At 37.3% G+C, this 24,998-nt stretch overlaps 1 protein-coding gene across 1 annotated transcript in view; it reads left to right on the top strand.

Moving 5' to 3' along the window:
- The window catches only part of KHDRBS2 (KH RNA binding domain containing, signal transduction associated 2), a 309,215-nt gene that overhangs the window by 149,346 nt on the left and 134,871 nt on the right, over positions 1 to 24,998 (top strand). Inside the window, exon 4 of the mRNA XM_062488563.1 lies at positions 9,747 to 9,893. Coding sequence (XP_062344547.1) covers positions 9,747 to 9,893 — 147 coding nt within the window. The remainder of the gene's footprint in view (positions 1 to 9,746; positions 9,894 to 24,998) is intronic.

The following is a 24,998-nucleotide window of genomic DNA, read 5'->3' as shown; positions in this document are numbered from 1 at the left end:
GGATTGTTACAAAATACAAGTGTTTTCTTCTTCTTATGCATAAAATAGCATAGACATGGATTTTTCCCTCCAGAATTTTCTCTGTGGTAGAAATACTCTTTCTACTATTTCCTTCAGGTAACCAAAACCAAAATCTTTATAAAGTGTTTGAACTACAATTGGAATTTACTTTTATTTCAGTTGAATAGTGTGTAACAAAGTAATTCATTCAGATCATGGAGAACTGCAAAACATTTTTTTTCATGCAAGTCCCTGTTCTTAAAAGCAGAATATTACTTGCAAATCCTGTGATACAAGTGGTATTTGTTCCCTGGAGAAGAAAATGTGTTAATTTAGGATTAATATAATCATATTAAAACTTAATGACAGAGAAGGACCAAAAATGTGATACAGATATTTAATTTAAATTTTCCTGTTTGTATGTTTTAAATAACCAATACTGTTTTTTATTAAGCATGGCTTTTGTGAACACTGTATACATAACAGATATAAAGATGAATGTTTCCTGATTAATAAGAATTGTTGATAAATAAATTATTGTCATTTTATGGAATTCTTAGCATAAATACAGTTAACCTTCTTTTCAAGATGACTGATAATTTGTCATCAGCTAGCTTATTGAATTACCTAAAACATTAGTAGAGTTTTCTAATGTCTATAACATTTGTATCACCTCAAGGTGACTGTTTATGCTCTCTCTCGCTAAAAAAAAGGATTAAAATTTATAAAACTGTTGGCTCCAAGCGTAATGAGATAGAGCTAGATTGGTATAAGTGAACAAGTACAATTATTTCTGGAAAATAAAAATGACAGCAGAGGAAAAGAAGGTATATTTTCCTCCAACCAGAGTAAATGAAGTTATATCTGCTTTCCTCAAATGATGTTTCTCTTCTGCCAAAGGCTTGTTGCTTTATTTTTGACACGGTAAGCTCTTAAAATGTCATCAGCCTTTATTATATCTTGCTACTCTTCATTTTTTTCAAATCACTAAATAGCTGTGTTTATTCTTTTGAATGTGATGATTTTGCATTGGCTGTCAGCAGCTGGGGTGTAGTTGAGTAAAGCCCTCTACCACAGTGAGGGGCCCTTCCTAAAGGGATGGTGAAGTTTGGGAATACAGTCTGTGCTCATTAGTTTTGATCCTTTTGTTCAGAGACCCATCCTCAGGAGTAGCTGTAGCCATCTAAGTTTATACTGTGACAGAGCCCAAGCAATTGTTTATACCCTGAGAGAGGCATATTTATAATCTAGCATTGGTGCAAATAAGAAGTGCACTGAAAGCAGAAGGCCTCATCCAGCTATATATTTAGGTTTAAGATTATACACATGTAGCTGTAAAAAAGATCTCTGTATCCCAAAAGTGCTTTTCAGAATTAGTTCCTTCTGTTGTCTTTCCACTGACACTCGTGGCCTGTGTCCCAGTAAATGTGGTCTTGCCATCACCTGTTGCAGGTCGCAAGCTTTGTTCTAAAACTGTAGCACAAGGGCTGGAACCTGCCAGCCATTCTCTGGACTGCTCAGGGTCTGCCCCCAGCTCCCTTTGAGCTTGCTGACTTGTAGCAACCCTTGTCTAATGGCTGAGTGATTTTTACCTTCATTGCTTTACATTTTGCCTACATCTGTACTGTATCTGTCATTAATGGTAGCAATAATAAGTCATTATTCTGTGTGGAGGGTGCTGCTATGGCCCTAGAATGAAAGTGCTGCACAGGGGAGTGCAGGGTTGGGATGGAAGTGGAGGCACTGAAAGCAAAGATATGGGATGATAAGGAAGCCTCCGGGAGTGTAAGCAGGGACTAGGCATCAAGGTCAGCTGCAGGTCACTAAAAGGACACAACATTGGGATCTGGGTAAAATCACTTCATGACTAACAAAGAGAACAAAGAAGAAACATACACAGCAGGTGTAAAACTTACCATATCTAGTGAATTTGGATGGGAAATTGAGTTGTTAAACAATGGAGCAAGAACAATATATATAGCATGTTTGCCACTCTAAAAATAACTCCCTGTGCTTCATGGAGAGTGGAGGAAGAAATTATTGCTGTCAGTTTTATATGTCAGTAGTGGATTGACTTTGTCTGGATGCCAGGCACCTACCAAAGCTTCTCTATCACTCCTCTCCACTATTGCAGAGGGGAGAGAAAATACAACAAAGGATTCAGGAGCTGAGGTAAGCACAGAGAGAGATCACATCAAATTCTGGGAAGGGCAAAACAGGCTAGAATTAGACATATCAACTGTTACTAACAAAATCAGAACAGGATAATGAGAAGCAAAATAAGACCTTAAACTACCTTTCTTCCTACTTCCCCCTCCTTTCCAGCTCTACCTCCTCTCCTCCAGTGTTTCAGGGAGACAGGGAATGGAAGTTACAGTCTGCTAAGTTCACCACAGCTTATTTCTGCTTCTGGTCAGGAAGAGGAGTTCTTCCCTGATCCAGTGTTGGGTCCCTCCCACAGGAGACAGTCCTCCATGAATTTTTCCAACTTCAGTCAATCTCACAGGCAACAGTTCTCTGCATCATGCTGCAGAATGGGTCACTGTTCTGTGGGATGCAGTCCTTCAAGGACAGGCTGCTCCACCGTGGGTACCCCACAGAGAAACAAGTCCTGTCAGGAAACATGCTCCAGCATGGGCTCCTCTCTCCACAGGTCCCTGCCAGGAGCCTGCTCCAGCACAGGCCTCCCATGGAGTCACAGCCTCCTCTCAGGCATCCACCTGCTCCAGTGTGGGTCTCCTCCAAGGCTGCAGGTGGATCTCTGCATCCCCAAGGCCCTCCATGGGCTGCAGGGGCACAGCTGCCTCACCATGGGCTGCACCAGGGGCTGCAGGGGAATCTCAGCTCTGGCACCTGGAGCATCTCCTGCCCCTCCTTCTGCACTCACCTTGGTGTCTGCAGGGCTGCTCCTCTCACATGTTCTCACTCTGCTCCTCTCTGGCCACAGTTACATCAGAGACATAACTTTTTCTTTCTTCTTAAATAACCACAGGGGTGTTAGCACCATTTCTGATTGACCCAACCTTGGCCAGCAGCACGTCTGTCTTGGAGCCATCTGGGATTGGCTCTGCCAGACACTGAGAAAGCTTCTGGCAGCCTCTCACAGAAGCCAGCCCTATACCTCCCACTGCTACCAAAACCTGGCCATGCAAACCAATGCGATATCTTGCACAAAGAACTCAGGGTACTGCAACTCACATCAGTGTTGTCCTGTCCATGCTGAAGCCATTAACCTTAGGATCCCTAGGGCAGTGGTAGGGTGAGCCTAAAACCAGGGAAGTAGTCTGCCACTAGAATGTTAGTTTATGTGTCATTTTTGCCTGCATGGAATTTGAACTGTAGTCATTAGTATGGAACTAAACTTGTAATAAATATTGGATTAAAGGAAAAAAAAAAAGAAAGAAAATACTTTTTTTAAGACATGTTTTTGCCCATAGTAGAAGTGTAACATCTTGTTTGGAGTTCAAGCAAACTACATTGTAACTTGGTTGCAACAAATTCCTAATTAGTCTCTCATAAATAGAAGCATGACATTTTCTACTCTCATTAATTAAGGCAAAGTCTTCTTCCTGAACCTGAAGGTGTCTGGACTGCAGTGATTCCTAGTTGTCTTAAATTTTAAGGTGAACATAATCCTATGAAGCATCTTTGGTATGGTAATTGTGAATTTCTTGAGGATCTTTGATTTCCTACATAAGCTCTGCAAACTTGCAGTTCATTGCTTGTATTCAATGAACATCTTTGGCTTGGTTAATTCAAGGAGCAATTGTCTAATGCCCAAGTGTTTCTTATCTATGCTGTTTTAGCTTCTGCTTAGATTTGTAGAAACATTTATAGGTCTGTGAACGCTATTGCTGCTCTTAGTTTTCTGGCATGGAATTTTAGCATAGATCACTAGTTGATAGTTGCATTGGTCACTGTCTGTTGCCTCAGTTTTGGCACATATCACTTTAGTGTGTTTAGTGTGTTTGTCCTAAACTTTTTTTATTCTCCAAAGAATTTCTATTTTTTCTTCATTTAACTTTCATGTCAGGTGTTAGGGTTCTTTCAACAGTGGTTGTCTTATTATCACATCCTTCTTCTGCTTATTCTTTTTTTCCTTTTCACCTCTCTAAATTAAAAAGATTATCTAGGTATGGTTTAGTACCTTATAGCCATTAAGATTTTGTTGCATTTCATTATGAAAAGCATCAGGAAATAAAGCACTGAAGGACCTGTTTGCCCAAGACAGTACTGAATATAAACTGCTCCATTTCACCAAAGTAACAATGAAAATTTTAATGATGAAGCAAGTATAGGAAAATAATTGTTGTCACCTGTATCTCCAGTTATTTCCTCTGTTGTAGATGTTATTCTTTCTAATGCCTGCATTTCATAATGGAATCTCTGTGGCTGACTGCAGGTGTTGTACACCCACTCTTTGCACTACTGTGTGAGCTTTCTTCATGTACTCACCACCTCCATCTTCTTTATTCTTCTACCTGGAGTGAGAATAACTGATTTAAAAATCAGACTCAAGGAACAGCTAAGGTCTTTTAGCTTCATTCTGTGCTCTGCAGAATCTCTTTCCAAAGCCTCATCCATTATCAAATTGTTTCTCTTTTCATATTTCTGTTCTTTGTTTCTCCACTGATGGGACCTTGGACCTGAAAGTTTTTTAACTCCAAACCCAGTACCCCCAAGAAATTAGTTCACTGTAACTTCTACTACAGTCAGTGTGGCAGACAACATTTTGATTTTTTTTATTTATTTCTAGATTAAAAATGAATAGGTTTGCATTTATCAAGCTGCATGCTCATTAATTTTCTTCTGTAGCATTGCCCATTGATCTTATGAATAATGCCTGTGTAGCAGAAGCCCTGTGATCATCATCTTTGTCTAGTCTCTGCACTATGCTTTTCTTTGTAAATTCTTGCAAGATATGAAATCCATTGCAATTCTCATCTGTTCCTCAAGCATCCATTGTTTCTTTTTGTAGCTGTCTTTATTTAATTATAGGAAGTTCTTTGTATTGTATTGATGAAATTTATCTCCGAGATCTACACAATTCCTACTGCAAGTTTCTTTTCTATTATTCTTTGATATCCTGTTATTTCAGTGTTACAAAGACACTTTTGATTCACCAATCTGGACTGTGTAACTTTGTTTTCTGTGCAAACTGCATTTCTTTCAACTTAATTCCAGTATTTTTATTCAGGTATTTTGGCCAGACTTCCAGACAGAAAGCAGTTCTCTGTCAACACGTCCTTTTAAAATGTTAAGACTCCTTTCACACCTAGAGATAATTTATCACTTTTCTTGGCCTTTATGTTCCTATCACTCATGTACTTCATTTTGCAGAAGTCAGTATTCCTAATATTTCTGCTGTAGAGTTTCATAAGTAATTTTCCCTGCTTTAGTCAAATGGAAATTACAAAAAATAGTAGATGTTTCAAAATACCTGTTATCCTTATGAGGGAGTGGGTTATAGAGCCATGCATCATGTTGAGAGTGGATGGACTTCAGCACTGTGTGACAGACAGTCTGAGAATGAGAGAAAGAAGAGAGAATGAAGGCAATGAACACACTGTATGAGGGGAGCTGGGTTCTGTCACTCCTGAGAAATGAAGGGAATTGAGATGCAGAATGGAGTAGAAGAGGATCAGGATGAGGGGCAATCATCTCTGGAGGGTGTTACATGCTTTCTCTGTTATGCTCAACCAAGTAAAACATTGTCACCGTGAATTAAGAACCATACTATGAACTTGAGAGTCAGTACTAAGAGTGGTTGTCATCACTAATCCAGAAGCCCAAGGAATCTCTCTATTCCTTTTCTTCTATAAAGCAGAACTGATCAGGTCCCAGGTTTGTTGTTTTTCTGCTCTAAGATCCAGTGCCTGAGGCTTAACTGCATTTTGATTCAATGAATCCATCAGGCTTTCAACGTGCATCACCTTCCATTGTGATTCATCTCATGTCTACATGAGTAGGCTTAAGCAGTTATCATTTCTGTGCCTAGGCTGTGAGGGAACAACTCGGCTGCTGGGTGGACACTGGTCAAAGCTGTGCAAGCTAAACAGGGTCTAGAAAACTGCTGGACATGAAAAAAAAAAATTGAAAAAAAGCATGCTGAACATGCTGGACATCATGTAGAACATAAAAAGGCAATGAAAATAGCCTGCCAAAAGTTACAGGCAGCACCATGGGGAATACCTGAACCTCAGAGGTGATTAAGGCAGAGTTATATGAGAAACAGCCAAAGTCCACAAGTAATTGCACTGAAGCATTAGAGGCCACTAAAGCCTTGCAAGGCCATTAGCACCCAGATAGCCTTGTAAAGAACACCATAAAAAATAGATTTATGATGATCTCACTTATTCTGCCTTAATGTACCAGGTGCTGGAAAGTCTCATAATCCTTTTCAATCCTTACCAGTCCTATGTGGGGTATTATTCATTAGTGTTTTCATTTGACTCAGAAGCACAGTTTAGAGGAGAGCCACCTGATCATTCCCAATTCCCATTATTTAAAGTGAGCAGAGGTCACAGGGTTTTAACTGAAATTCTGTCCTACAAAACTAAATCAAGGTTGGGCTCCAGAAAGGCTCTCTGGCTTCTAATGGGAGCTCAGTTATTGCAACCAGAGTGCAACCAGCAGGAGGAAAAACCCACTACTGTGCTACACAAGGGGCAGTACTGTCATCCTAAACAGAAGCAGTGTGTATATTGGGTCCACAGCACTGACCATTTTGCTGTGCAGTTGGGATGTGCTGCTTGCTAAAGCAGATTTGCAAAGGTGCTGTCCCTCCATCTTCATGTGCTCCTGGAGGGCCTGTTCATCTGTACTGGCTGCCAGTAGGGACCACCTGCCATACCAAGGAGTGCCTCCCCAGCAGTGTGAGTCGTGTCTGTTGCTTGCTTGTTAGATGTCTGATAGCTGACATATGATTAAATGTAAGGCTACATTCAGTCCCCAAATACTCAGTCGTAGTCACTGGCTTTGGGAAGGAGAGTTTGGTACAGTGCTCACATGGTCTGTGACTTCTTACTCATCCATAGTTTTCCTTAATTAAGTTTCTTTGTCTCTGTACATACACTTGCAATAAAAAGAGCATTATTGTGACATTTTACCCTATTATGGGAGGAGATACTGTGTGAAAATTCAGTCGTTAACCCCATGTGTTCCACAAGAAGAAACCTCTTTAGGTATCCTCACAAAGAAATTTGTAGTATCTCACAGCCTCAGCCTTCCAACAGCTATAGAAAAAACCACCAGGTAGTGACAGAAAGAATATGCTGAACCAAAGAGGCAGGCTGTAGAAGGATGTGTTGTAAGTCCTGAGTTTGTTCAGGAACTAAAAGAGAAACAAAATTACCATCGTTACCACCAAAGAAGCATATACAGGTGTGTGCTATAAGTTCATGTTGCTGATGTCTTAGCTTTACAAAATCCTCATCAAAATAATGATTCAAACATTATTATTTTGCTTTTTATACATCTGAAAAAAAGGGGTCCAATTTCTCAATTCTAAGTTTATTGGTAGTCTTTTCCTGAAAGATAGCTTTTGGGGCTTTCTGTCATTTTTGTTGTTGTTGTTGTTCTGTATTTTTCCCCTCAGAATCTTAAAAAAGCAACAGGAAAGAAACCTTCACCAATCACTAGTATGTCTTTATAACTATTAGAATTTAATTCTGCTGACAATTCCATACCTTTTTTTTTTTCCCAGAAGCAGTAATCAAATGTGTGATTTTTTTTCCAGAAAATTGAAAGGTTCTGTAACATCTCATGCTGGACTTTTATATTATGCTATGTTTCTTATGGACATTTCAATGAGATTTGAGTGATAAGCTAAAATGCCAAAGATAATTTAACTGTAAAAATAAAAATACTGAGACAATTATGTCTTAATTTTTTCATTTCAGTTTAAAACAAATATGTCAGTTTTCAAATTTTAAAATAAAGTAATAGTTCACATTTATAGGGTTATGATTTTATCATAATCTGAAAAATGTTGACTTATTGTAGAGCCAGATCTTGGGCTCTGGAGCTACAGGATGTAGCCTTTGTCTATTCTCTAGAAAATTAAAAAGTCCTTTGGGCTGGATGTTCTAACATAGATAGAAAGAACTGAATGCTTATTGTTAGGAGCAGAGCATCTTGCCAATGTTTTTAATAGCAAGCAGTGGTATAAATTAGTCAAGGCTAAAATAAGGGAAGTTAATGTAGAATTAAATAAACTAAATCAGTAAGAATTGTAATCTGTTGTTACAGTTTTTATATCTTAGCTAAATGTTCATAAACTATTATTTTAGTATATACTAAAAAGCTATAACCTCTTCACCATTTTCAAGCAAATTAGTTTACTTCTATTTCTGTGATGTTTTCTGTATATACATATTTTCTTCTAAATTACATTTCTTGAAATATTTTTGAAGACTGAGAGTTTAACTCATCATTTCTTTAGCTATCTTGTGTAATAATGGGATAGATTTTTCATTATGTTGTCATAACCAGTGCCATTAAAATGATCACTATTCTATGTCTTTGATTTTTATGGAGCATGTATGAGTATTTTGCAATTTACATTTGCTGTCTTACAGTTTTGTGTAAGAAAGTGGATTGACATTTCAGAACATTTCTCTAACATGAAGTAGGATTATTCGGGTTATTTTATAGCTGGAAAAGTTGGACCCAAAGGTGGTTGAGCTATATCTCAGTGAGGTTGATTCACCATCCAAGCTGGTGTACACTGCATTGCACAGGAACCCTGAATTTGGGCTGGGGCTGAAACTCAGACATCACTGAGTACTGAGAGCACCTCAGGGTCCCTCAACATAAGAAGCACATGGAACTGTCAGAGCAAGACCACAGAAGGGCCATGAAGATGATCAGTGCTGGAATCCTTGTGCTATGAAGAGAATTTGGGTTTCTCAGCCTGGAAAAGAAAGGGCTCAGGGTAAATTTGTGGCACCTTTCAACTACAGAAAGAGGGCATGAAAGCCAGAGAGGGACTTAGTAAAAAGGCACATAGTGAGGGTACAAGGGGTAGTGGCTTTAAACTAAATGAGAGTAGGTTTTAGGTTAAACATTAGGAAAAGGTGCTTCAGTGTGAGTGTGGTGAGACGCTGGAGCAGTTTGACCAGAGAACTTGCGGATGCTCCATCCCCGGGAGCGTTTAAAGCCAGGATGGATGGGGCCCTGAGCAGCCTGATTTAGTGGAAGGTGTCTCTGTTCATGGCAGGGGCACTGGAACTGCATAGTCTTTAGGGCCCTTTACACCCAAACTATCATGTCTCAAATAAAAGTCCTAGGGCGTATTTTTCTTTGGTAATACTGAAATGTACAGGCTGCAGATATTTGCTGAAGAACCTAAAGAGTTTACTAAACAACAGTGTTCTGAAATGGTTAAGCGCATCTTTATTTTGTGGGGTTTTTTTGTTGTTGTTGTTAAGAGCTAAGATTAAGACAGATAAATGCAGCTTTTCCATTATTGATTTAATATGTCAGTACTTCCTTCTGGAATATTTAGCATTTTTTCCCTGTGCTGATTGAAATCTGGTTGTGATGATAATTATGCTGGTTTTATCATTCAAATGCTTAAAATTGATTTTTAAATCTTTATGTGGCTTGAACCAAACTTTTATTTCTCAAAGGATTTAAAAGTCTGCTTATAGTATGTCCTTCTGTCATGTTGTCTGTGAATGCTAAATCTCTGCAAAATTAGTAGATTTCCAGTTCTAAAAAACAAATCTACCCTTTCTTCGTAGGAGGAAGAACTGAGGAAAAGTGGAGAAGCCAAATATGCACATTTGAGTGATGAGCTCCATGTATTAATTGAAGTGTTTGCTCCACCTGGGGAGGCATATTCTCGTATGAGCCATGCGTTGGAAGAAATAAAAAAATTCCTGGTTCCTGTAAGTCACTTGTAACATTCTTCTCTGAAGGGTTATGGTTTCATTGCATTGAGTTTATTCCTTCTTTAGACTAAGGGAAAAAAAAAAGCCCTTCACCCTATTCTGTTGAACTTCCATCTTTCATTCTTTTGTCCCAGGGAGGAGATGCCAAACAGGCCATTAAGTGTCACAGCTGATGCCCTGATATATTTTCTACATATTTTATCATTTCCATTTGTCACTGTTTTTTGCTTTCCTTTCTTCTTTTCTGGAGAACCTGGTAGATTACTTTTGTTTTCAGGTTGCAGACATTAGTCATTTGTGTGAGAATACACTTTCAAGATTTTTGAATATTTAAGTCTGTAAAAACATTTTAATACATGTAACAATTTACCTAAATATCTTCCTAATGAAGTTAATTAATTTCTTGTGGAGCAAACAGCATGAGCAAAACATTCCTAGGTCGTTTCTATTCACCTTATGATTCATACCACAGTTTATCAATCTTCCATCAGCTATGAGAGTGCAGAAACATACTCTGAAGCTGTGAACTTTTTCAGTTTGATTTATACTAAATATATCACTTTCTGAAATATTTACCATCATGTCTGTTGATTTTCCTCAAATTCTCTGAAAATTCTTTTTTCCACATTCATAAATTCATTCCATGCTATTTTCATACTTAAAGTTGTCATAGAATTGAAGAATATGTATACTAAACATTAAGTGAAGTAGTGTTAGAATAATGTGAGTTGTTTTCTGAGGTCTGTCCTGAGAGTTCGTAGTGCTCCAAAAATATTCAGAACTTACATCCCTTAAGAAGAATATGATGAGAGCTTGTTTCTGTTTTTGATTGAAAAAAATGAAGTGTCTGTTCAGGACTCTTGATAATAATGGAAGGATTCAAATAATGTCTTTTTTTATGAGTAATAGGAAGCCAAGATAAGAGATGTTCAGGTGAGGCATACAGATATTTGAATGGCAGAATTTCAATGCCTTTTTTGGTGTGGGCTTCTTGATGTGGGAGAAGGGGAATAAGTTACAAGTAAAATATTGAAGTAGACTATTTGAATATTAAATTTTTAAGAACAAATAAACTTTTATTTTCTAAGAACACTAAGTAATTTAAGATTGTTAAAAATAAACATCTGGAAATTTATTTTAAATAAAAAAGTTATTTGGCAATGAGTGCCTGGAAAGGAGCTACATTTTAAACAAGTTCAGTCTGTTCATAAAATACAGGGGACAAACTAGGTCAATACTGTAATGCTGGCAGCATGTTGCAGAATGACATTTTGGCTGCAAGCTGATGGCGAAGATCTGCCAAACCACTACGCTGGAAGAAAATTTATCATTAAGTAACGTGTTCCTAGAAAATCTGGTGTGTTATAGCTTAAAATGACAACAGGGCCAATTACAAATTTGCCAGTCTTTTGGATAACGCTATTTCCAGTTGTTTATGACTTTCCAAGTTTGTTTCTGTAAGAGGTCCCTAGTTAAAGTTACCTTCTTATGTCCTTTTCATTCTTAAAGATAGCTCCTGCATTCTAGCATGGTGCAATGATGATGGCAGCTGGATTTATAACATCCATCATGTGTTGTGTTCTGTTCAACCTGGGTGAATAAGGGAGCGAGACCAGCGTGTTTTGGGAGTAGTATTAAAATTTGTTGTAATATTCAGCATCTGTGCAAGCATATATTTTGTGTGACGCATTATTTATTTGTAAGGATTATATTTATCTTCCAGCACAAGTATAATGGCTACACTGGAGGAAATATAAAAACAGGTTCTTTATTATGACAATTTGAACATGGTTGACAGTGGCAGTAATAGACCCTGTCATAGAAGGCCACCAAATTTATCAGGCATGATTTGCCCTTAGTGAAGTCGAATTACCTGCCACAGTTCGCCACCTCATTTTACATGTGTCTTTGCAAAGCTTCCAGGAGGATTTGTTTCCATGATCTTTCGGACCTGAGGGTGAGGCTGAAAGAGCTGTAGTTTCCTGTGTCTTCCTTATTTCTCGTTTTCAAAGTGGGGGTTACTTTTCCCTTTTTCCAGTCAGTGAGAGCTTCAGTGGACTGACATGACTTCTCAAATACGATGGGTAGTGGCTTAGTCTCTTCCTCAGCCAGTTCCCTCAGAACAAACAGATGCTTCTCGTCAGGTCCCATGGACTTGTGCACCTTCATGTTCCTTAGATGTTCTCAAGTCTAATCCTCTCCTATAGTGGGCATTTCTCCATTCCCCAGTCCCCCCCTTTGCCTCCTGTGACCTGGGCGGTGTGGCTGGAGCACTTGTCTGTGAGGACCAAGGCAAAGAAGTCACTGATTTCCTCAGCCTCCTCCATGTCCTTGGAAGCCAGGTCTCCTGTTTTGTTCCAGAGAGGGCCTGCATTTCCCCCACTCTTCCCTTTATCATTGATGTGCTTTTCCTGTTGCCCTGGCTAATTTTAATTTCGCCAGGGCCTTAGCTTTTCTAACATGAGCCCTGACTGCATGGACAATTCCTGTATTCCTCCCAGGCTACCTGTTCTTGTGTACACCCTCTGTTGGCTTCCTTTTTGAGTTTGTCCAGGATTTCCTTGTTCATCCATATAAATCTCCTGTCATTTTTGTCTGTCTTCCTCTTCATTGTGCTCACTCCTGAGCATTGCAGAGGTGATCCTTGAACATTAACCAGCCTTTTTGTACCCCTCTTCCCTCCAGGGAATCATAATCACTCCAAACAAGTAACAATTGCACTTTATGACTTGTTTGTTAGTTTTATCCCCTCTGCTTCATTTCAGATTTACAAAGCAATTATTAACCGACTGGCTGCAACATGTTTCAGGGGTTTTGCACTCAGAAATATTGCACTAGATAATTTTCTTTTTGTTCCCTATTTGCAGCGTCTCTTGAATTTGTTTTATGATGTTTTGTTGTTTATAAGACTTAATTTATTGCAGCAGTGAATATTGGGATTGCGTGACAAGGATAAAAACAGTGGAATGTAACAGTTTTATTTATACCAAATCAAGGATGTAATAAACTATTCAAATGAGTTTTCACATTGCTTATGAATTTTGTGAAGATTACATGAAATATTGCCCTCAGAAATTACACTGATCATTGTCAGTGAAATGGAATAATGTTTTTATACCTTATTCAGAAGTTTTAAGGAGACTGAATTTTAAGATAAATGCCCAGAAAACATAATAAGAGAAAAGTCAATAAATGTAGAACAGGACTGAGAAAGTGAGAAAAAAATATGAACATTTATTAACTGAAGCAAAGTTTTTGTAAACAACTGCTTTTGATTTAAAAGTGATTACTTCTCACTTTCAACCTTACTCAGTAATAGGTATCCATATTTTTGCTAGTGAAGATTTTACTTCCAAGCCAGAGTTAGAAACCAGTGTCTGTCCCACAAATCAACACATTTCAAAGCTGCAGCTCTGTCTCCGGTTGGTAGTTGGGCTGCTTCCAGCAGGCATTTCAGTACATGACTGAATCCCAGTGTCTGCAGCCCTTGGCAGCTGACACGCTTCCAAAGTCGAGCTGCTTTCTTTGCTTTCTGCAGCTTTCATTTTGCAAATGGCTTGAGGTCTGTGTGGGTGCTGCCAGCAGGACCTTGCTAACTGGTTGATAAGATTTATTCTGTAACTGACTTTGCTAGTTCTTTGGTGGGTTTTATGCGAAATTGAGGCTTTGTGGGGTGTCATATCCAATTGCTAGCTAGATACTCTGCTCCATTTTGGGTTGATGTTTACTTAGTATGAAAATGTACATGTAATTGAAATATGACAGATCAATGATTAAGTAGATAGGATTAATCTGAATCTTGAAACACAACTGCCTGCTCCATTATTTTTCCATCAACCTAGTAAAAATAAAAACCATAATATGCTGTCCAAGTCAACGTTTTACATTAACAATCACATTTGGAACTTTATTCTAACATTTTGGAAATTATCCAGTATTAGCTATGTGGAAAATACAAACAGTAGAGGTGCCTAGGAGGAGGACGTGTTTTGAAGAGTCACCTTTGTGGCCAACACAGATTTGATAAAATCCATAGGTATCTGACAACCAAGTACTTCTGATCTTAAACTGCCAGGACCTAAGGCTGATGTTAGATCTCAGTGCCTTAAATTGGGATGTGGGCTCAACAAACTGGAAGGGGAGACTGGGGAGCAGGGGGAGGGAAGATCCTAGAAGCTTTTCAAGCTTTAAAATTTGCTGATTTTTAAGGGTTCATGGCTATTAAATGCAGTCAATTTTTTCCACTATTAAATGACCAATGAAATTTTACATTACTTTTGTTAAATGGGATTGTATAATTTTGATTTATATCCAAACATACAAATATATTTTCTGAGCAAGCTCTTAATTTCCATGTAGTAAGAAGATATACTATCCTTAAGAGTTTTGTGCTTTCTAACACATGCAAAATCTTTCTCTGATTCATATTTTTATCCCTTTAAGCAACGCATTTTTATTTGACATGGTGAGCATCCCTTGGGAGAATGAGAGAAGCAGATACTGATCATTCATTTTACGTATGAGTGCTCTGTAATAGGGAGCTATTATGTAGAGGGCAGATTGCAGCTGCGGTGACATGACCACTTTAAAAAGATTGTTTACAACTGTGCGGTCAGATGATCAGAAATTGAACCAATTACCACTTTAAAAACTGCTGTCCAATATATTTGCATACATTATCCTAACCACTTGTATCTGCTTTAAATTGAGGCGTATAGGCACCACTCAAGGGCTGGGAATAAACACATGGCCGTGTAATGCAGTCCAGTTGATGGGCAATGACTGGTGATCATCTGCCTGTACAGTTTTCTAAGGGTGTTTATCAAATCAGATTCTGTTATTAGAAATCACTGTGATGAGGCAACAGGTGAATGCAGAGTTTTATGTTGGTTTTAATTCAGGCTACAATGTCTTCCAGACTTCCTTGTAAGTGCCTAAATATCTTACTGACTGTTTAACTTCAATCCTCTTATCTCATCTTGCTCTATACCATTGATTAAATGAATTTTCTTACCAGTCATGTAAGAATATTTTCTGTTCTCGCTGATCTAGGTAATTAAAGATAAAAAAATACTAAGGAAGAAGAGCCTTTCAGTGAAATCGAAATTTACTAATTTCACACTGGAAGTTATTTATACCAGGACTAATTATGAAAAAAAAAAATTAGATCTATGAGAAATTGAAAACAAACTTTCAGGCCAGTTTGTTTTAGTGGAAAGAATTAAAACATCTTAAAGTGGGGTTTATTTTCTTGAAAGTCTTTCTCTGTCTAATGTCGCAAAAGGAATTATTTTACCTCAAACATACATTTACACTATGTGTAGGAACTCCTATATATATGGACCAAAGTTAAGATAATCTGTGTTCATACGGCACAGAGCAATAATTCTGTCAGTTTTAGGTATATGGCATTTTTGTTTTGCACATTTTTAATTAGCCATGTGAATTTCTTCTGTGCTACATTATAATATGAAGTCTCTATTTACATACCATTGCATACTCCATGGGTTTGTAATCTTGTGTTTGATTCTAAATAAGCTACAGTGTGGGTGGGGGGATGCCAGTCTTTTTTTCCTCTTTGAAAAAACCTCAGCAGGCAAAATATTTCCCTAAATATGACACAGAGCAGCAGCACAGCTGCATCTCTAAAATTCATATTTTATGCCTGTCAAAGTAAATAATTTACACTTGCACATTCTGCAAAAATACTTACAGTAATAAATAATTAGTACAGTAATAATTTCAAAACTGTGCTAAGGAAAAATTTTAGCAGCTGGTTTCACTGTGCTGGGTTCTGCTTTTCCCAGTGTGCAACATTTCTGGCAATTTCACACACAAGATTTGATAATCAAGGAAATAAAATTCAGGGATTCTGTCAAGGCCTAAAATGTCGTCGCACCTTAGCTCTTCACTGCTTTTTTCCTAAACATTGCTTAACAAATCAAACTACTATGAATACATTCAAACATCAGTGTACTTAAGAGAGTCATCACAACTTGTAGACTGTGGTTCTTGAGTTACCATAAATGCTGAAGTTTTTCCTAGTAACAAGTACTGGCTGATTGAGCAGCAGTTGTGTTGTTTAAACTACTTATTTTAAGCTTGATGAAAATAATCCTAAATCTTCCCCTCAAAGTGAACATTTAGGGGTGGAGATGCACACTAAAATGTTTTAATTTTTCAGTTGAAAATTAAACTCCATTATTTTTCAACTGACTGAATTTTGTTTATTTAGTTGTTGATATACAGTGTAGACTACTGGTTCTTTCTGCTGTAAAGCTATAAAATGAATAGCCATACAAAGAGCACATAACTCCTCAAATGCCTTCACATTTGAGTCACAAAGAGTGGGTCATTTGTTGACATGAATATCTTTTTCCTAGGCTTAGCACCCAGCTGCTTCAAGGTAATATAAATACTTTGCCACTTGTGTGGTTGAAGGGCTGATACTCCCCCTATGAGTGGATTAAGACCTCTTCAGATATTCCAAGACTCATTCAGTCTGCAAAAGCAATTCCTTGGTGATCTCTTTCTGACACACTAAGGAATCAATATAAGAGGCACAACCTTACTGTCAGAGCCAGCCCTTTCAGACCAACCAGAGACATGAACCTGAGCAGGGATTTTACACTGACCATTAAGCTGAGCATGCTGTTGAGATGTGGCCGTAGTTTATAAAATATTTACAGTTTGCTTGGTGAGTCTATATTCATCAGCAATTTTAGGCTTGTCTTGCTGCTTCCTTTTCCTAGGACAGTTTTTCACCAGTAGCAGATCAGAAGAAACTATCTTGGTGCAGGTGATAAAATTCATGCAGAAAAATTTGAATCCCACAGTATTGCTTTGGGTTTCTCTAACTGCTGGTCTGTAATATGTAGCATGAAGTTTGCTGCGCTTTTGCACATTAGACTGTTCACCTTAGCAAGACTACAAGAAACTCCTGCATGTGTGGCGTTTCATTCAAAGCTGTGTGTGTGAGTACAAATTTGGTCAATCAACTCAACAATAAAAGTTGTTTGACCCAGTGAAGAGTCTGTAGCTTTATGGTTTGAAAATAAAATTCCTTGTGGTTCTTATAAGTAAGCATGGAAAGTATATTTAAAATAATTGGTTTCCATGCAAGGAATTTGTAATCACAATGGAAAAAAATGTGCAAAGTGTTGTTAAGTATTCCCATAACATATATTAGCATATCTTTTTTTCCCCAGACAGCATATGAGGAAAGAAGAGGATGATATGTGGTTAAAAGAGTAAGACTGAAAACAAGGAATTACTTAATTTGACTCATTCATGGAATTGGTTATTGGCTTAACCAGGTTACTTTAACTTGTAGGTTACTTATTTCTATGTTTCACGTATATCAAAAAAGTGACAATGGGATTTTTAAGGTTTAATTCATTTGTGAAAGTATGCTTAAATAAGTAAAAAAATGGTGCTGTCATTAACATTGAAAACCATTCTACTGATCCCACAGTGTGTTGGGGGTTGTTTTGTTTTTTCTTTATTTATTTTTAAAAACAAACGAGGAAAAAAGTTTAGGTGGTATTAGTAAGCATTATATATATTTTTTAAATGTCGCAAAATTCAGTGTAGTCAATTCTGAGGACAATGAGTTATGATCCCTTAGGAAACCATGAAGGAGAAAGCAGAAATGCAGAGTAATCTTACCTCAGTTATGTATTTTCAGCTTCAAGCAGTCAAAAATTCAATCTTTTCAAGGCTGAATCCAAGACCATCTTGCCTTATGCCCCATGGTAGCTTTTACTTCTCTTCCCTGAGTTTGTCAAAAGCTTTTTGTTGAACCTTAGTTAAGCTTTTGGCCTCAGAAAAACTTAAGATTTCAATGAGTTTGACAGTTCAGTTATGCACTGAATGTAAAAACAAAAGTAAAACCCTAAATTCCACTTCCTCTTGTTTATTTTAAAGCTGTTTCTTAAGAGTTAGTAAGTGCCCGCATCTTCATGCATCATTAAAAGCAGAGGACAATTTCACACCCATCCTTATTACTCTTACATGGTTCTGGATTAGTTTCTTTTCTAGCCCCCTACTTTTTTGGGACAGAAGCAGAGGTAGCTCTGGTTTTCCATTAAATACTGACTATCTGTCTCTCTCTTCCATAGCTTACCTCTTTCATAGGCTAGGATGGCACAGAGTAGCTCCTCTTGGTAGTCAAGGGGAAGTCCATTAATGGAATGGATCTTCTCTTGTTTTATGGTTCAGAGCCAAGGCTTTTTCTCGTGCTATTTACCATTCTTTCTACTTGCGCTGATTTGGTGTTTTTTAATGGCATTTGTAAAAAATCCAGGGCACCTTTCTTGAATGATAATAACTAATTAAGAGCTACTTGCTTTCAGTATTTTGATGCTTATCAATACTTCAGTTTAATTATTTTCATAGCATTACTTTGCATTTATCATCACTCAATTTTTTTCTGCTGGTTTTATTTCTAGTAATAGAGTATAATGAAACCTTTCAGCAATTCTCCACAATAACCTTTAGATTTTATTGCTTTGAATAATTTAATTGAAATACTATCACTTCACTATTCCAAATTTTTAATAATGTCTATAAATACAATGAGCAGACTAGATTTTTTAATCACTCAATAAATTCTTCCCGTCAGAAAACAGAAAATTATAGTAACAGTCCAACAGTTTTTAATATTCTTTCACCTGTAACCAAGAGAGGATTACTAATCAACAAGGTGCTCTGTTTTAGCATTTGAAAACTTTGGTTTGGCTGATGAGAAGTTTGATCTCCATGGATAGAGATATTTGAAGATGGATGTCTCATTTGCTGTATTCCAAGCCATATGACATAAACTTGCTTAGTAATAATCTGAATGAAGTATAAAAATACATTAATCTGCAGAATGTACTTCTCTGAAACAGTAGGAGTTGCCTGTATACATTCAGCATGTGCTATCATGAGGGTTTAGTAAGTAAAGGATATATATTTGTATATATTTCTGATGTTTTGAAAGGTTTTAAGTCTCCTAATGGTAAGGAATAATACGACAAAACTACACTGGCATGAGATTTTTAAAAGAAACAATGAATTTAAATAACAAGTTGAGAAGAAAAGATTGGTGGTTGACTATGAAAACAGCTTTCAGCATTTAAACCTCCCCCTCAACTTTAGTTTAATATGGTTTTGGTTCATCCTGAGCAGTGAAGGGATGGCAAAAATTTAGGAGCAATGACTGTGTAAAAATCAGGAAAGATGCAAAATACAGATTAATGGCAATCAAGTTTATAAAATACAAATTCTATATTTAAATGAATAGCTGGAAATACTTGGCAGCAATACAAATAATAATACAAATACAAATGAGTTCAAGGAACATAGTAGAAATAAAAGGAATCCTAAAAAAATACAGACGTTAATCCCTGGAGATGGTAGAATTATCAGTCATTAATGATGCAGAATGTTTAGCCAGAGTATTTCCATAAATATTGGTTGTATAGCTGGAAAAATTAAGTGCAGTATATTTGTATTTTACCAAAATGATGCAATACTTTTCAGTTGCTAGTATAGTAGTGTTAATTTTAGGAAAAAAATCAGGAATGCCAAGAAGAGCCATAGCACACTGGTCTAAGAGCAGCAGTGCTCCTTTCTAATGGTTGATTTCTCATGCTTTGTGCTTCATGTTTGAATTTTGGTTGTTCAGGTAGGGGGAGCATTCTTGGTCTGAAGCTTTTATGTGTACCAGACAGTCACCACTTGGTTCTTTGGTGGGGTTTTTTTTTGGCTAACCTTATGTGGGCATTTGCTCTTCAATAAGGACATGTACAATATCTTCCTCACAGTGTGGATGAGCACTTCCATGGAACTGGGAAGGATTGACTGTTTTAGGACTACCGGACATCTACCAGATGTGGCTGGAGTGGACCAGTGAGTCAAAACCTAGTTGTGTTGGAATGACAAGCAGGGGAACAAACATGTGGCCAGTGAAAGAAAAACTTGCAGTAGCAGGATGATATGTGGTGATGGTGCCATGACCAGCCTTGTACTGGTCCTTCACTGAATAGCTGCAAAAAGTTTGCAGCCTGTTAAAAAAATAGAGAAAAATATCAATATTTTGGTATTCTTACGTCATTATGAAAAATGAGTCAACAAATTCCAGTTCCTGATGTTTGTTGATAAAGTTGTGTCAGTGATGTTAAATTCCATTAAATATCTATCCATATATAGGATGTGACAGGGCTCAAACCTTCTTAATAAGAGCATTTCTGTAAGTATAAGTGTCTGTGGCAGTTTTCTTAGGGAGTTGATGCGTGAAACATCTTTGTCTGTCAAACCTGCTTTGTGCATGAAATTTTGAAGAAGGAGTTTGCATCTTGGTATTTCATTGCAACAGAGCAGGTTCCTCTGGGTGAGACCTACACAGATATACACAATACTTAGACCCTGTAGCAAAATCTGCAGCCATTTAGCTGATGAAGACGCTTCTGTGTGAGGGTGGTATCTCCAAGTACGTTCCCAGCCATCAGCCCACTTACACCAGCATACAAAAAATACTGATAATTAGGAGGCATTTTATAACCTGCCTGCCGTCTACACACTTCACTTTGGAAACATCAAGGTGAGAGACAAAACCTTCAGATAAAGGTTTTCTGTGTGAAACTGGAAAAGGCTTTTAATAGGAGAGGAAGCATTCCAGAGCTGCTCTTATGTCATTGACTGCAAAAGGAAACTGTTTGTGACTTGGATTAAAACAGAAGGAAATTCTCATAGGTGCATGAGTCTTTTTTAGAAAGAAAGTCTGTGCAAAACATAATCTTTCTGAGGAGTCATATGATGAGTCTAGAGTTTAGTGATCAAGTTTGTTCAGTACTGACTGAAGGTTATTATGCAGAAAGACGAGTGAGGCAGTCCCAAGGCTGTAAATGGGATACAGTTGGGAATGATGGCACAGGATATCACTAGCTAATACAGACAGGAGCTCATTCAGAGGGGAAGGCTGAGGATAGATGCAGGAGTCAACAAAAACATGCTTCAGAAGAAATAACTCATGTGCCTATTTTAAATTAGTTGAATACAATTGCTGCCTACATCCTTGCTTGCATTTTCTCTCAGCTGTTTGAAGACTCTTTTATGTCTGCAGTTTCTTTTTTCACTTCTTACTTCCTAAACACAGGAAGACATTCGAGCTCTCTCCTTTTGACATGCTAGAACAAGGTTTGTGTCTGTTGGATACCAACTCTACTGCTGCATTGTTTCCATGTTGGCATAACTTGTGAATGACACAGTGAGTAACTACTCAGAGTACTGTTGAAAAATTGGAGGTTTTAGAGCCAGATTGGAGGAAGTGAGAAATTATTGAAGGCAGACAAGATCAACAGGATCTGTGACTATTTCTGACTGAGGTACAAACTCATTGTTTCTATTTATAATGAACACTTGCCACGGAATTAAGTCTGAGGAGATCAGTAAAGAAGGAACTGAAAACAATGGTAAAGTCCTTGTTTGTCAGTATTATTTTGATTGTTCATTTACTTCTGTAAACTGTTATAATGAAGAAACAAGACAGTGAACAGTAGTTAAACTTGGGCTCTAAGATTCTGATTAAACACAAGAAACAGACACATGCTGTCCAAGAGCTGTCAGTGGAACAACTGTCAGAAAAACACAGGCAAAAACAGATATTTTTTCCAACCAATATGGGCTTCAAAAGGTCAGGGAGAACTTTGCAGAGAAGGAAATAAAAAGTCACTTTTAGAGTAAGATCTGATACCTGTCTGTTATTTTCCTTATTTGCTTTACATTCTTACTACTTTTGAGGAAGAGAACAAATAACGTCTTGTTTTGAGGACACATTCCTGAGTTGTTTTAATTTAGTCATGAGTCCTTAGTCTGTAGGATTTCTTTAGGTGCCAAACACATGGGCCACTGAGTTAAAATAGACAGAGAAAAGCAACCAAGAGCTGTAAAATAACTGTAGTTACAGTGGGTTTGGGAAACCAGAGCTATTATCTCAGTGAGGCTAAGAAAATTCCCTCAATGTCAAAAAAGGGAATTGCATGTGTAACATTAATGTAAATTGCAGGATGAACAACTGTTATCTCTTCCCAGTCATCACCCTTAAACTGATCAATTAAAAATCAGTGAAAGAAACCAATGCTAAATTAAACAAAGATTTTGCTCTGATTTGGATTGAGATTTATTTTCTGTCTATAAACACATCAGAAAAATAGATTGTGCCTTCGCTATTGGCTGGTCTACACTTGTATTTTGCTTTGAAAAGCACTTAATAGATTTATGTGTGTCTGCAAAATGAGATGCACTCAGAGTAGGAGTTTGCATACCAGACTGAAGGCAGGTGCAGTTACAGAAAGAGGTGATACGAAGCTCTGAAAAAAATATTTGTGCTGGGAGTGGGAATCTTGACAGTCTGCTTGACTACCACATATTGTGTGGCACAGTGGGTGATTCATGTCATACAATATGAGGGATGAGTCCCTGATACACTATTGCATATCTGCACAGGAATGTGGTTTTTCCATCTCCATCTATCTCCCAAACATTGTGAATATGTTTCAGTATGTTTAAAGAGATCTTTAATTTGGTTAATGAGTCTTCACTCAGAGCTCAACTTTTTGTATGGTCAGAAATCATACTTTCTACTGGATTGCAAAAGCCTGTTTTGTTTTGCAGTGCAATCATGTATTGCAATATCACTTAAAAATTATTTATTTTGTGCCACATTTCAGACTAACAGCTGAGTCACATCCTTAGTATTAAAATCAGAAGGTAAAAAAATTGGAATGTATCTCATTTTCTGCCAAACCCTAGTCTGTTTTTACTTTAATTACTGTATCCAGCCATAATTGAAGGCTACTTATATGGTATACCAATTAAATATCAACTTGTACTTCAGCTTTTTAATCAGTTCTGAACTACAAGTGATTTTAGGTAGTTAAAGGCCAGTGGGAAAAGAAAATTTATGTTGATTTTGTGTATATTATGACACATTATTATAGTGTATTCATTGACATCCATATAATGATACATATCTCTGTACTTACTAGGAAGTATATTGCTATATACAATAATAATAATAATAATACAGTGTGGTCTATTATTCTGTAATGTTGGCCTGCTAGATTTCTTCCAGCTGCCCTTACACCAAGACCTCCAGTTTAAGTTGTGCACGCTGCTCTTAGTTTATCCAGCTGCTCTGCACAATTGCTCTGATCCTGCCTGGCACCCACAGTGGGTGAGGAAAACTACCTGAATGAGCAGCTGAGGACTTTTATGTATGGAAAAATCAATATTTCCAACCAGTCTGATTAGAAACTGAGAATCAGGAAGGGAAGAAAACCCCATTTTGTTACTAAACCTGGCAGTTTTCATGCTGTGTACAGGGAAAAAGCATTATGTAATGTACCTGAAAGGCTTTTCTCTACTGGCATAAACTGTCTGGTGTACTATCTCTAAGGATAGCAGGTTTCTTGTGGTTCACAAGTATTTCTAGGAAAGTAGTCACAAGACTAGGAAAGAATGCATCTACCCAGTATTGTATTGGGGTCAGAAAAGCTTCTTGACCCTTCTCAGTGACTTACACACATCTTCTTTAGGTATGCATGGAGCGTGGTGGAATAATCTAGGCGGTTCTGTATCCACAGAACTTGCAAAGAGAAAATTCAAGAGAGAGGTTGTTAATTCACGATTTCTGAAAATAGAAGTTTGACTATTTCCTTTGAATCACAGCCCACACAGGCAGTAGTATTTCTCCTAAAAAATGTACTAAACTACACATTCCAGAAGGATATCAAATCTCACTTCAGGAGCTCCAGTTGATCTGAAGTTTATCATCTGCCTTCTTAGCTTTAGTTATCCTCACTGGTAGGGAACTCTCTGTTTTCCGAGCTGGTGTTTTTTGCTCCTATATTCAGGATTTAGTCAGTAGTTCTGTGTCTTTGCCACATTAAAAGTACCTCCTTCTCTTTCCAGCTAATGGTTCTTCCTTTTGGGAGTCTCCAGAGAGAAAGAGTATCAAAGAAATCAAATATTTCCTCAAACATGTTATTTGGTAAACAGAATATTGTTATTAAGCATAATTTCACAAGACCTTCTTTTTTTTTCCTATTTGTTTGCCCTGTCAGCTCTTGAATCCTGACCCTGTTGTCAGAAGAGCCACATAGATTTGTGACAGTAATCTAACCCTCACATTTTTATCACACTGGTTTAAAAAGCAGTACAAAAAAAGTAGGATTTGATGTAATTGTCCAAATATTTAGTAAGAATATTAAAAGTTGTTGAGCCATAAAGCAATTTCTGAGGCCATTGCTCTGCAATTTTATATTCCTAAACAAACAAACAAACAAAAAAAACCAAAACAAACAACTATACCAATTTGCGAATCATTGACTGTAATCCCTGGTGATTTATTATAGGGTTTAAATCTAGCCATTAACTGATAAATTAATGTTTTGTATGATAAATGTAATGTAATGATAAATTAATGTTCAGGTGAGGTGCCTGATCTGGAAATGATAACATACTGTGGAAATTGTCTCATGTCCCATTCTATTAGAGAGGTAAATCTTCCTATCTACAACCCAAGTTGCCCTTAATTGTACTGATCACTCTTGTTTCACTGATGGGTTTTGCTTTCATAATCAGTCACCCACATTAAGGGAAAATACTTGTACATCCTTCTCACTAACATTTTTACATCATTTTTGTTCTGAAAGAGGCATTTAACTTAAATATCCTATTGCCTAGTGCCACTTTTTAAATGTCTTTGGCATTTGGATTACGAGGGGAGTCAGTAGGATGCTCTTCAGCAGCAATTACAACCTGGCCTCTTTTACCAACAGTATAGTTTTTTTTGCAGTTACATGTTATGATATCTAAGCAGATATCCCAAGAGAAAGTCAGTCCCATTATACATATTTTTCTTCCTATGTAGTAAGAGCAGAAGGAACGTTTTGCTTTCTTGTACAGTTGAAATGGTCTGTGACATATGCATACCAGTACTCCATCCTTTGCATGAATAAAGCTCTAATTCCTGTTATCCAGGAACCTGATTCTACTGCTGTGAGCATTATCCTTGCAGTAAATTATCATCTTCCTATCTTTTCCCCCATGAGATAG

This window comes from Cinclus cinclus, chromosome 3 (genome assembly GCF_963662255.1).
Source record: "Cinclus cinclus chromosome 3, bCinCin1.1, whole genome shotgun sequence".
Classification (NCBI taxonomy): domain Eukaryota; kingdom Metazoa; phylum Chordata; class Aves; order Passeriformes; family Cinclidae; genus Cinclus; species Cinclus cinclus.
Note: the sequence above shows the minus strand (reverse complement) of the source record. Positions and strands in the feature narration are given on the sequence as shown.